Consider the following 14,462-nt stretch of genomic DNA (forward strand, 5'->3'; position numbering starts at 1 on the left):
AATGATGAAAAAGATATTAACAAATGAAGCAGATGAACTGCAGCACTGTTCATTGGTATGTGGTTGTGAAGCAGTAATACAGTCCTAGGACAACTGACTGTGTTCCAGACAATCCACTACCCATCACCTACGGTCACAAGATATGGACAGTGACAGAATAAGATGAATGGGAGGCAGAAGAAAAGCAGAAGAAATTATGTTTCTCCAAAGCTGCTAGAAGTTGCTACAGGGAAAAGAAAGGTCTAGGCAAATCTTTGCAATCAGAATCAAAATCTCACCATATTCAGGCTAAACACAAACTCAAGTTTCTGCTACAGTAGGAGGAGCATGTCAGGCGATTTTATGAAAAAAAATAAATAAATAAATAAAGCCCTAAGTCCCTCTAACTTTGAACCAATACTCACAATTAGTGCTGGGCGGTATACCGGTTCGCACCGAAAACCGGTGTTTATTTTTGTTATGATTTGAATTTTTCCATATACCGGCCACACCGGTTTAAATAGCCTAAACGCAGCACGGTCGTTAATTGTTTCTCAAGGGACGCTTTTTATTGCTGCGCCGCTAAGCACACATGCAACAGAGCGCAAATCTAGCTTGCTGAAAACGAGGGAGGTTCTGAACCACAAATTCTACCAAACATTGAAGTAAAAGAGGATGTCCCAAATGAACTTTAGTCAAAGAAAAGAGCTGTGTCTGTTGTCAGGAAGTACATATGGCGCATTTCCACACGGGCCTGCATGGCGTGGTATGGTTCGATTTGTGACGGTTTGTGAGTGTTTCCATTAGTACCAGGTACAAGTTTGCCGATACCTTCAGGTACTTTTTTCGTACCTACTCGCTCGAGGTTCTCACCCAGGGGTACTCAACTAAATTTGTCCGTGGTCCAATTTTGGCAGATACCTGTGACCTGAGGTCCGGTGCGGCGGGGGTGGAGAACGTAAGCTGTTGAGCGGGGTGGCGAACGTAACCAGGGTATCTGCACATTTTTAAATCTCAAATTCAATGACTTTTAAGACCTTTTTAATACCTCTCACAAGAAAAAATAATACTATTACTGGAGATGCAGGCGTGTTCCACATCGTTGACGGGGGGGAGACGAGAATTGTTGACCGGGGGGGGTTTGAGAACGAAAATTGTTGACGTTGTTGAGGCCGTATACTCCAACGCTAGGAATCTAGCACTAGGACCCTGGAGCGGTTATTTTCTGCATTAGCGCTAGATTCGGCAAAGTTCACATCGCGCCAGAACAACTGAACAACACACACTTATAATAATGTAATGCCTCCCCTCATAAAATTCCAGACATTTTAAGACATTTTTAGGCCTTGAATATGGAAAACTAAATTTAAGACATTTTAAGGACCCGCGGGTACCCTGGTAACACTCGTGACGGAGTGTTTATAAATGCTCCGGTTTTTTTTTTGTCCGTATCCAGTTAATCAGGAATGAGATTGGGTCCGGACAGGACTGCGTTCGGGTCCGGATCCGGACCGCGGTCCGCCAGTTGAGTACCCCTGTTCTAACCATTCCAAAGCGGAAAACTTCTGTGACGTGGAGGAACAGCATGACACTGATTGGCCAGGGAGTGTCGTCACAGGATGCGTCACAGGAGAGCGACTCTTCCGCTATCGCCATCTCGTCCATTGTTGTACGGTGTTGTGGTCGCATACAAATGATGTCACGACACTACAACACGCGCGCCAACAGCGACTCCACCCACATTGTGGTGGTCCACCATTGTAATGGAAATACAACGCGACCGTACCGCTCCGTTGCGAATCGATCCGTATCGAACCGTACCGCGCCAAGCAGGCCCGTAGAGTGTCTAAGGTTGGCTGTGGATCAGTCACTTACTGCAAATGCTTGTCGAGCAAAAGTTGTCGCAGCTGGTGGTAACAAGAGCATTCTGCTGCACCGCCCATAAAGCTCGCTTATACTTGATGCGTTGCGACCGGCGCGGCAAAAATGATGCAATGGCGGAGGCTCCGCTATTGCGTCGCGAGCTCGTGCAGCTCTCGATTTCTGTAACTTCGCGTGTTCCTCTCTTCAGCGATGTGTTTTGCAACCAATATTTTCAGGGTTCATACACCTTTACAAGGTGGAATTCAAGCACTTGTACGGCACTTTCAAGGTCCATTTTCAATATTTTCCAGCACCTTCAGCTTAATTAAGTTCAGGCATGAAAATGGGTCAGGGGTTAAAAAGGTGAGAAGAACGGGGGGCGGGGCATGTGACGTCATGGGGATACGGCGAAGGGGCGTTGACATGTGACGTCATGGGTATACGGCGGGGGGGGGGGGGGGGGGGGTGGCTGATGGTGTACGGGGAAATAATAACGCGTGCGAACGACTTACTAACGCGTGCGAACAAGATAATTAAGTATTACTTTATATAAAGCCAGGTTTACCTTCCTTGGGCAGTCAGTTCGCGAACATCCCTGGGATCTGCTTGCTTTGCTGTGAAAAAAACTTTGTTGCCGCGTGTGAAAGGCGACATAGTATCTCGTTCCCACGCGTTAGTAAGTCGTGGCCACGCGTTATTATTTTTTTACATGATGTCACCTTACGGGCTCCGTAAAATATAGTAAAATCCATTAAAACATTTTTTTGACTGTCTTGTCAATTCATGGAGCCAGATCCGTAAACGTGAGAGGCCGCTTTCGCCATTCCAGATGGCTCAGTCAAAACCATTACATCTTAATGAACCAATAAATACATCAGCAGCGAAAATGAGTGTAAAAATACCAGGTTCACGTGTTTTTATTTTCTAACATGGGCTAAAGCACAGGGTAGACTCAAACGACAAGAGTTCACAACTTCATCTTCAACCTTTTCAGCCCTGGCGTGAATGTTGTCCTCACCCGTCCCTGGATTCACCAGTTACAACTACAGACACTAGAAAAAATCTCGTTTCTTATTTTATGTCACCGTTAACTACACGGGGTTGACGCGAACTTAATAGGCTTATCTATCTACCTATTTATCACAAGAGCTTATGGCTCTGACAGTATTCAACACTGTAGCGAACGGCAGTAACTTTGTTTTACCGCAAAATATGAAAACGATTGAAACCATTAATAACCCAATTAAATCCACTGGGAAATGTTCGATCTGGTAAATGTAGTGGTAAATGTACGATCTGGTAAATGTAGTGGTAAATGTATGATCTGGTAAATGTAGTGGTAAATGTACGATCTGGTAAATGTACGCTCTTCTGACTTGTCCCCGGTGTAGCACTAGGTCCTGCTTCTCGTCCCGCTTAGCAGTAAATGAATAACATGAATGAAGAACGTTCGTATGATTGAAACGCTATTTGGCCTCTATGATGGTTCGGGCGGAAACTGCTGGCCACTGTCATTGAAATTGCCGATTTCGGAAGTGCTCTGTTTGCTTATTAAGTCAATGTGATAATTAAAATATATACATATAATCTCCCCCCCCCCCCCCAAACAAAAAACTCATCGGATCCACACGATTCACGCAGGTCACCCTTTTCAACTTCAAAACGGCGAATTTCGCCGAAAGGTGACAGATTTTCATGCCTGAAGTTACATATTTATACAAATACACACATGGTCGAAATGATTAGAAATAATTTGCTTTCTATCACATTAAAAGAGATGGTACCGTCTCCCCAGTATTCAACCACTGTTATTATTTATTTGTTTAAATATTGTTTTTTAATTAAAGGTAAGATATTTGGGACTTTTCAATACAATACAACCATTGACAAACAGCCCTATCGACTTTGTCTAAATACCTCTTATTTGTTATTAACAAACCGGTGTGCAATTTGTAATATTATGTGTAGCTGGTTCACATAAGTTGTATAAACTTATTGTTTTGATGTTGTCTGAAAAATCTTTTAAATAAAAGGTTTTGCATTTTTACTGCAACTGTCATGCTATATGATTCATTCACTACTTTAGTGCTACCATTTGAAAACTGATCATGTGGGGCCATGCAAATCTGTATTACATGTCATACTTAGGTGAAGACATTTTTCTAACAGTGTAATAGGGTACTCTTAACCACTCTACTGCAGTAATTCTTTTTCGCAATCAATGCAGTTAACACATCATGCATGGGGGACCATGGGGGACATAAAATACCGTGAAACCGATATAATTTTGAAAAATACCGTGATATAGAATTTTGGTCATACCGCCCAGCACTACTCACAATCTTCATAGGCATGCGGTGTTGGCCCGTACAGGGTGTTAACAGCTGCTTGGCTATGGCCTCCCTCTGGGTTTGGTTAGTGCTGCTTAGGATAGTACGTGAGCCATCTTCATTAAGCACCATGGAGGCTCCCGGATGCACATTCGGCCCATTGAGCACAGCCTGCCGTAGCTCCTTCACATTCCAGGGTGTGACAGGCTGTGGGTACGTCAGTTTGGTGGCGAATACCTGGAATTAAGAGAAAGATCTTAGATCCATTTGAACTTTAATGCGTGGAAGGAGATACTCCTCAGTTGGAGTACGTGAAACGTTAAATAAATAATAATTTAAAAAAATTGTTCAATATGTAGCAAAAAGAAATTGATTAAATCAAATCAGTTTAACTGAGTTCATTAATCAGTTTATTATAATTTCATTCAGAAAAATAAGGCTGAATTTGGATACAGAAGCAAAAATTTTTTGAGAAGACTAATTTAACACTAACTCAAATACTATTATTTTATACTAATAAGATTCAGTAAATTTGCGCACCATGGGTATTCCAATCTCATTAGTTCCGATGTACATATCAGGACAGATGACTGAACGAGCTGCATAGTCCACACGCTTGCCCATCATATGCTTCCTGAACAGACCATCCTTTTTCTCAAAGAGCTGAGAACGACACAAGGAATGTCACAACCACAGACCTTAACCTTAACCCCACCCCCTCCAAAATAAAAAAAGTTAAGAACAAAGTGTAAAAACTACTAAACCTGGCGAATTCCAGGAAACTTTTCAGTCATTAGCTTGTCCAAATCGCTGTCGAATACAATGTTTACATGACTCTGCAGTTGGATCCAGACATTATAAAGTTTGTCAGTGAGGGTGACTCCTTGCAGGCTGGCTAAGAACTCATGGTCCGTCTGGCTGGTCTTTGCTGTTTCTGTGGACTAGAATGAGAGGTTGCATGATTTGTACTGCAAAGCAATCTTGGGGCTTGAGAAAGGCACAAAATACAATTTTACAAAAAAATAAGAAAACAATTATTTTTATGTTATTTGCTTAAATTGCAGGAAAAGGATATTTTATGGCATAAATTATACAAACCAAAGAAAATCAATATAAACAAAACTATTACTTTATATCAACATACTATACCATAAACATTTCAGATTTAATGCACCAGCACATCATATTTGTCAAGGTACATATCCATCCAATACCATTTTTCTTTAACCACATCAGTCTACCAAACATCCTTTAACATGGAACGATTTACATCATTTGTTCCCTCCACATTTTCTGTGTAGTAACTTCAGACTTTCCAGCATCTGAGAATTAAGACATTCTATCCATTTAACCATATACAGTGGGGAAAATAAGTATTTAGTCAGTCACCAATTGTGCAAGTTCTCCCACTTAAAAAGATGAGAGAGGCCTGTAATTGACATCATAGGTAGACCTCAACTATGAGAGACAAAATGTGAAAATCATTTTGTCTGACTTTTAAAGAATTTATTTGCAAATAATGGCGGAAAATAAGTATTTGGTCACCTACAAACAAGCAAGATTTCTGGCTGTCACAGACCTGTAACTTCTTTTTTAAGAGGCTCCTCTTTCCCCCACTCATTACCTGTATTAATGGCATGTGTTTGAAGTCGGTAACAGTATAAAAGACACCTGCCCACAACCTCAAACAGTCACACTCTAAACTCCACTATGGTGAAGACGAAAGAGCTGTCGGAGGACACCAGAAACCTAATTGTAGACCTGCACCAGGCTGGGAGGACTGAATCTGCAATAGGCAAGCAGCTTGGTGTGAAGAAATCTACTGTGGGAGCAATAATCAGAAAATGGAAGACCTACAAGACCACTACTAATCTCCCTCGATCTGGGGCTCCACGCAAGATCTCAGCCCGTGGGGTCAAAATGATCTCAAGAACGGTGAGGAAAAATCCCAGAACTACAAGGGGGGATCTAGTGAATAACCTGCAGAAAGCTGGGACCAACGTTACAAAGGCTACCATCAGCAACACACTACGACGCCAGGGACTCAGATCTTGCAGTGCCAGACGTGTCCCTCTACTTAAGCCAGGCACGTCTGAAGTTTGCTAGAGAGCATTTGGATGTTCCAGAAGAGTATTGGGAGAATGTCATATGGTCAGATGAAACCAAAGTAGAACTATTTGGTAAAAACACAACTCGTCGTGTTTGGAGGACAGTGAATGCTGAGTTGCATCCAAAGAACACCATACAAACTGTGAAGCATGGGGGTGGCAACATCATGCTTTGGGGCTGTTTCTCTGCAAAGGGACCAGGACGACTGGTCCGTGTACATGAAAGAATGAATGGGGCCATGTATTGTGAGATTTTGGGTGCAAACCTCCTTCCATCAGCAAGGGCAATGAAGATGAAACATGGCTGGATCTTTCAGCATGACACTGATCCCAAGCACACTGCCAGGGCAACAAAGGAGTGGCTTCGTAAGAAACATTTCAAAGTCCTGGAGTGGCCTAGCCAGTCTCCCGATCTCAACCCCATCGAAAACCTTTGGAGGGAGTTAAAAGTCCATGCTGCCCGCCGACAGCCCCAAAACATCACTGCTCTAGAGGAGATCTGCATGGAGGAATGGGCCAACATACCAGCCACAGTGTGTGCCACCTTGTGAAGACTTACAGAAAACGTTTGACCTCTGTCATTGCCAACAGAGGATATACAACAAAGTATTGAGATGAACTTTTGTTATTGACCAAATACTTATTTTCCACCATTATTTGCAAATAAATTCTTTAAAAGTCAGACAAAATGATTTTCTCAATTTTTTTCACATTTTGTCTCATAGTTGAGGTCTACCCATGATGTCAATTACCGGCCTCTCTCATCTTTTTAAGTGGGAGAAATTGCACAATTAGTGACTGACTAAATACTTATTTTCCCCACTGTATATTAAACACATTTCTCCACAAAGTGATGAAACATTCCCATAAATGTACATGTAGCTGGCTCTGTTTTACATTTCCAACTTTCTTTGATTAATTATTATATTAATTATTATTTACCTCAGACTTCTCTGATGTAATTTCCATTGTTTGAAACAATCCTATCCCATGTTTCATCCTCAAATACCCCCCCCCCCCCCATCATCCTAAGTTCTTTATAACCACTGTTAGTAGACATATATTATAGCACTTTGATGCTCTTAATAACTCAATGGACTGAGAACTCTTTGGTTTTTGCTTGATGAAATTGCACCTTCCCTTTAAACAGTGTTTTCATGCATTCTAAATGCTGAAAGCACAGTTTCAGTGCTTAACAGTGATTGAACATTGAATGAACATTCACAAATGATTAGGGAATACTTTCTAAGACTTAAGGTGAAAAATCATCCCAGACCTACTGGCTATTAGTACAAAGCAGATGCAGCAGATTCTCCCCATGTTGAAATGCAAGCGATCGGACTAAACCACACAGTTTCATTTCAAATCTACCAATTAAACCAGAGAGTAGTATTTTGAACCCGTGATGCGACATTAATACTACTATATACAGTTGTGCTCAAAATAATAGCAGTGTCTTTACAAAAAATGAGTAAATGTCAAAATTCTTTAATGAACACAAATGCATTGGGGACACAGCACATTCTATTTCAAAGCAGGACAACTGGGAAAAGTAATTAAAACTCAAATAATAATAATGATATTTCACAGAAAGTCAGAAATGTAATGTAAAAAAAATTGCAGCATTGATATCTTTTCTTGGAAACTCAAATGTATTGCACAAACTAAGAGATTCTTTATAAGTCAACTTGGCAAAGTATCCTAAATATTTTGTTGCAAAACCACGGTTTCTGTTAACTGCTTCACATCTGTGGTGCATCGAGTCAACCAATTTCTGTCAACAGGTATTGCAGCCCAGGCCAATTGTACTATATTCCACAATTCCCCTTTGTTTCTTGGTTTTGCCTCATGCACTGCATTTTTTATGTCAGCCCTTAAGTTTTCTATAGGATTAAGGTCCGGGGATTAAGCTAGCCACTAGGGTGCACACACCAGTGTATTTTAGTGTCGGTCCCAAGCCCGGATAAATAGGGAGGGTTGCGTCAGGAAGGGCATCCGGTGTAAAAACTGCGCCAAATCAAATGATGCGGATCAAAAATAGAAATTCCATACCGGATCGGTCGAGGCCCGGGTTAACAACGACCACCACTGGTGCTGTTGTCCAACAGGGCATTAGTGGAAATTGGACTACTGTTGGGACAAGGAGGAGGAGGAGAGGGGGGGAAGAGGGTTCTGAAGATGAAGGAGAGGAGGCAGAGCAGGAAGGTGGAGGTTAGAGTTGGTACGTTGAATGTGGGCTCTATGACAGGTAAAGGGAGAGAGCTAGCTGATGTGATGGAGAGGAGGAGGATAGATATACTGTGTGTACAGGAGACCAAGTGGAAGGGGAGCAAGGCCAGGAGCATTGGTGGTGGCTTCAAACTCTTCTATCATGGTGTAGACAGGAAGAGAAATGGAGTAGGGGTGATCCTGAAGGATGAGTTAGTAAGAGTGTAGTGGAGGTAAAGAGAGTAAGTGACAGGGTGATCTGTGTAAAGTTAGAGATTGATGGGGTGATGATGAATGTCATCAGTGCTTATGCTCCTCAGGTAGGTTGTGATGTGGAGGAGAAAGAAGAATTCTGGAGAGAGTTAGATGAAGTTGTTTTGCAGGTTCCTAAAGAAGAGAGAGTGGTTATTGGAGCAGATTTAAATGGACATGTTGGTGGAGGGAACAGTGGTGATGAGGAGGTGTTGCGTAGATATGGTGTTAATTAAAGGAATACGGAAGGACAAATGGTGGTAGATTTTGCTAAAAGGATAAAGATGGCTGTAGTTAAGAGCAGAGGGTAACGTATAAGAGTGGGGGAAGATGCACACAGGTCGACTATATACTCTGTAGGAGACGAAACCAGAAAGAGGTTAGTGATTGCAAGGTGTTACCAGGGGAGAGTGTAGCTAAACAGCATAGGATGGTGATATGTAGAATGGTTTTGGAGGTGAAGAAGAGGAAGAGAACGAGAGAGGAACCTAAGATCAGGTGGTGGAAGTTAAAGGATGAGGACTGTGGTGTAAAATTCAGGGATGAGGTGAAGCAGGTACTGGGTAATGGTGGTGGTGTTCTGGATACCTGGGATGAGACGTCAAATGCAGTGAGGGATGTGGCTAGGAAGGTACTTGATGTGACATCATGACAGAGGAAGATTGTCAAGGAGTCGTGGTGGTGGAATGAAGAAGTTCAGGAAAGTTTGAGAGGAAAGTGGTTGGCTAAAAAGAATTGGGATTTTCAGCGAGATGAAGAAAGTAGACAGAGGTACAAGGAGATGTGTCGTAAAGGCAAAGAGAGCAGTGGCAGGAGCTAAAGAGAAGGCATATAGCAAGCTGTATGAGAAGTTGGACACTAAGAAGGGGAAAAGGATCTGTACAGATTGGCCGGACAGAGAAACTGTGATGGGCAGGATGAGCAGCAGGTTAGGATGATAAAGGATAAAGATGGAAATGTGTTGTCTGGTGAGGAGAGTGTCTTGGGAAGGTGGAAGGAGTATTTTGAGGAACTGTTGAATCAAGAGAATGAAAGGGAAAGAAGGTTAGTAGAGGCAGAGGTTGTGAATCAGGAAGTGCCTCAGGTGAGCAAGGAGGAAGTAAGGGCTGCAATTCGGAGAATGAAGTGTGGTAAGGCAGTTGGACCTGATGATATTCCAGTGGAGGTATGGAAATGTTTGGGAGAGACAGCAGTGGAGTTTTTAACTGGGTTATTTAACAGAATCTTGGAAGGTCAGAAGATGCCTGTGGAGTGGAGACAAAGCATAATGGTGGCGATTTTCAAGAATAAGGGCGACGTTCAGAGCTGTAGTAATTACAGGGGAATAAAGTTGATCAGTCACAGCCTGAAAATCTGGGAAAGAGTAGTGGAAGCTAGGCTTAGAGGAGAGGTAGAGATCTGTGAGCAGCAGTATGGTTTCATGCCAGCTAAGTGCACCACAGATGCTATGTATGCTTTGAGAGTGTTAATGGAGAAGTACAGGGAAGGCCAGAAGGAGTTACATTGTGTGTTTGTTGACTAAAGCCTTGTTTATACTTTCGCGAGTGACCGTAGCGCTTGACTCCGCCCACCTCGTGCGAACCTCCGCAAAAGGTGGAAGCGTTTATACTTTCCGTGTCACATTTTGTGCAGTGTTCTCTGAAACAATATACGGGCGGAGCCACTGCGATCACTTCATTTTCGCCGCAGTATGCATGGGTGGCCTGTTGGGTTTTTTGGTTTTCTATACCCTTATTATACCCTCCAAAAACTTACTTGTGTTGTAGAGGTTGAAATTTTAACAAAAACATTGATTTATCTTGCTGCTGTTGGGGCACTGCTATTATTTTGAGCACTACTGTAAATGTCGGCACATACAGTAGTAGCCAGTATAGGTAATGGGTGCTGCTAGCAAGCTCTAAGAAACTAGCTAGCTAGCAAGCTAATAAAATAGCATGTCTGTACAAAAGGCCGGGACTCATTGTAGAATGAGTGTCAGTCCTGCATGGTTCAGGTGAGGTCCTACAGTCTGCCTCCCAGTCACCTGTGAAGAAGATACCAAAGAACAAGGCCTACTGCTCTCCAAGGATCAGCTAAGAGAGTGGATCCAAGTCAACAAGCGCTGTTGGTGCTGAGCCCGATCACACTAGGCAGCACAGTGCACGCTCAAGAAACCCTGCAACCTCTGCCAAGGGAAGCATCTCCTCGCCCTTCACGAAATAAACATGAGGACGGACAAGGCTCAGAGAGATGTATCAGCTAAAGTAGGTAGTGCCGTAAACAGTCCTGCCTCTGCTCATGCACTGTGGTGGAAGGACCTTCGATACCTTCTCAATCGTCGATGACAGTTCTGAGAGGACAATGCTGTTGCCCTCTGCAGCGAAGTCCCTCACCATATGGGGAACTCCTGAAGGTCAAAATGAACAAGCTCATTGAAGCTGGTGTGGTGAAAGAGGTTAGCGAGGAGAGTTCCTCGAAGGAAAGCTGGTATATCCCTCATCACCTTGTGAGCCACAACAGGAAGAACCGCCTGGTCTTCAACTGTTCACAACAATGCCAGGAACAGACGCTCCACCCTTGGCGCCTCCCTTCTGGGCATCCTTATGAGGTTCTGTGAACACCCTGTGGCAGTCAATGGAGACACCAAGGGGATGTTTCATCAGGTCCGCCTCCTCCCTGATGATTGTCACCTGCTAAGATTCCTGTGGCGTGACCTGAAGGTCAGTGAGCCTCCTACAACCTTTGAGTGGCAAGTCCTAACATTGGGTACTACCTGCAGTCCCTGCTGCGCAACTTACGCACTCCAGCACCACATAGTTGATCATACCAAGCCTGATGACACCCTGAGGTTCTCCGTGGAGAACCGTTTGTACGTGGACACCTGCCTGCAGTGTGTACGCTCAACAAGTGAATCCAAGCTGCTGGTGAACCGACTCCAGGAACCGCTAGCCTTTGCAGGCTCCAGCTGCGGCAGTGGGCCTGCAATGACCCCAACGGCCTGAGCCACCTACCTCAAGAAGCCAGATCAGAAAGCCTCAACCTGTGGCTAGCCGAGGATAAGTTCAACCCGCTGGAGTCCGCCCTGGTCTTCAGCTGGAACTGTTGTCGCCACACAGTATGATCCCCTGGGCTACTTGCTGCCCTACTCTACCCGGGAAAGCTCCTCATTCGGCAGCTGTGGGACAAACAGCATGGCTGGGACAACTCCAACCTGCCAACTGATTTCCTGCAAACCTGGTCCACCTGGGAAAGTGAACTCAAGTACCTACCCCACATTGCCTGTCCTCGTCCTTATGCACCTGCCAAAGCCAGCCTAGAGGGTGCTGCACGAGAACTGCACATCTTCGCGGACGCCTCAGAGCAAGCCTATGGTGTGGTGGCCTACATGACGACTGAGAATGCTGATGCCATGTGGACCCGTCCTTCCTCCTTGCCTGCTCTCGAGTAGCGCCAAAGTGCATGGAGTCCATCCCTCGCCTGGAGCTGTGTGCTGCTCTGGTTGCAGCCCAGCTAGCTCGCGTCTTCGAGCGAGAGCTCACCTTGGAAGTGTATTATGGTCCGATTCCACTACAGTACTTACCTGGCTACGCTCCGAATTTTGTCGCTATAAAGTCTTCGTACGGGCAAGAGTAGCTGAAATTCAAGAGTTACTGCTCCTCTGCGAATAACCCTGCCGATGACTTGACTAGGGGCAAATCCATAGAAGCCCTTGTGGAGCCCAACCGTTGGTCCCAAGGACCTCCGTTCCTGCTCCAGAGCCTGGCCAGAGCGGCCTAGTGCAGAGCCACCTGAGGACAAGACAGAGCTGTGCAAGTCTGCGTTCTGTGGGGTGGCAGTCACCTCACCCATGACTCAAGCATCTGATAAAGCATATAGCACCTGGCAAGAGCTCATGGATGTTACTGCATGCGAATTCCCAACAGAACCCCAGCAGCTCCACCCCTACTGCTGAGGAGTATCGCCAGGCAGAGGTGAACATTCTTCAGAGAGCTCAACAGCAGTCATTCCCTGATGACTACCGACTACACTCAGCCGGGAAACCTGTACTGTCTGGTAGTCGCCTAGTTACCCTGGCTCCTGAGATGGACAAGTCCACAGCCCTCATTAGAGTTGGTGGACGATTCAGGAGACTGGAAGGGCAAAGCGACATGACCCTGCACCTTGTTGTCCTGCACACCTCTCACCCAGTTACATGCCTGCTCATCCAGAAGTACGATGGAGACCTGCCCCATCCTGGTCCTGAACGCGTCTTCGCAGAGCTGTGGTGGTCGTATTGGATGATACATGGAAGAAAGGTGATCCAAAGACACCAGCGAACCTGTGTGGAGTGTCAACGCTGGAGAGCTCAGCCGGCCGTACCAAAAATGGCTGATCTCCCCACCGCCCGTTTACGACGACACAAGCCAATGTTTCATTCCACGGGCGTGGATTGCTTCGGCCCCATGACTGTGAAGGTGGGTAGGCGCCACGAGAAACGCTGGGGGATCATCTTCAAGTGTTTAACTACCAGAGCAGTATACTTGGATCTCCTGAACACTATGGAAGCTGATGCCTATCTCATGGCTTTAAGGCGCTTTATTGCGCTGAGAAGCACTCCAACTGAACTGAGATCCGACCAAGGGACTAATCTCAAAGGAGGTGAAAGGGAGCTTAAGGAAGCCTTAGAGGCAACTAGCTCGCCAGGGGATCGAGTTCCACTTTAACCCCCCTGCAGCCCCACACTTCGGGTGTGTGTGGGAAAGAGAAGTGCGTTCAGTCAAGTCTGCACTTTATACCTGTATAAGGTCTCAACCCGTCCCCAAAGAGGTGCTCCTCACCGTGCTCCTGGAGGTTGAGGCCATCCTCAACGCCAAGCCACTGGGCTATGTGTCGGCCGACATTGCAGATGTCGATCTGGTAACTCCAAACAGCCTCGTCATGGGGCAGCCTGATGGATCACTTCCCCAAGTGGTCTACCCAGAGTCCGAGATCATGCGTCATCCGAGATGGCGGCACTTGCAGATACTGGCGGACCACTTCTGGTCCCGATTCATCAGAGACTACCTCCCTAGCCTGCAGACCAGACAGAAATGGCACTGCTCTCCTCCCGAGCTCCGGGATAATGCTGTGGTCATGTTGGTGGACCGGCAGCTTCCCTGGGCCTCGTGGCTCATTGGCCGTGTGACCCAGGTTCATTGCAGTGATGACAGCTACATCAGGTCCGCTGATGTACTCATCAGTGGACACACCTACACCCGACCGGTGGCATGGTTGGTGATGCTGCCAGCCCTTCCACCTGGGGAGGACGACTAGGTCTGTCACGATAACAAAATTTTCAGAACGATGTGCCACAATAATAATATAGTAGCATAATAATACAATTACACCAGTTTGCAGTAATGTAATGTATATTAAAGCTCATGTATGGGGTCATATTTGAGCTTGACCACATATCTGTAGTGACAGAGTAAAATGAGATGTCTTTAATCTCCTTCAGAATGCCATCTATCATTATATAAGGTTGGAATGCCAGTTTGGGAGATATAGGTTTTCTTTGGCAGCTCATACTGCTTGTCAAATCTTTGCAGCATGTTTATAAATGTTTTCTTTTTGACCTTATTTAACGGCAGCATCTCTTTGGTTATATAGTGAGTTAAGCCTGGTTTAAGCCTGGTTTTATACTTGACGCGGCGCGAGGGTCTGCGCGGCGAAAATGACGTAATCGCAGTGGGTCCACCTGTGCGCGAGGGCCTCGCACGCTGTC

General features: G+C 45.1%; 1 protein-coding gene across 3 annotated transcripts in view; it reads right to left on the reverse strand.

Moving 5' to 3' along the window:
• Window positions 1–14,462, reverse strand: part of polr1a (RNA polymerase I subunit A) — a 60,506-nt gene that overhangs the window by 16,275 nt on the left and 29,769 nt on the right. For all 3 annotated transcript variants that reach the window (XM_077022728.1, XM_077022730.1, XM_077022729.1), the window contains 3 exons: window positions 4,937–5,113; window positions 4,713–4,835; window positions 4,182–4,409 (listed from right to left, as the gene is read on the reverse strand). In XM_077022728.1, coding sequence (XP_076878843.1) covers window positions 4,182–4,409; window positions 4,713–4,835; window positions 4,937–5,113 — 528 coding nt within the window. The remainder of the gene's footprint in view (window positions 1–4,181; window positions 4,410–4,712; window positions 4,836–4,936; window positions 5,114–14,462) is intronic.

This window comes from Brachyhypopomus gauderio, chromosome 11 (genome assembly GCF_052324685.1).
Source record: "Brachyhypopomus gauderio isolate BG-103 chromosome 11, BGAUD_0.2, whole genome shotgun sequence".
NCBI classification, from domain to species: Eukaryota; Metazoa; Chordata; class Actinopteri; order Gymnotiformes; family Hypopomidae; genus Brachyhypopomus; species Brachyhypopomus gauderio.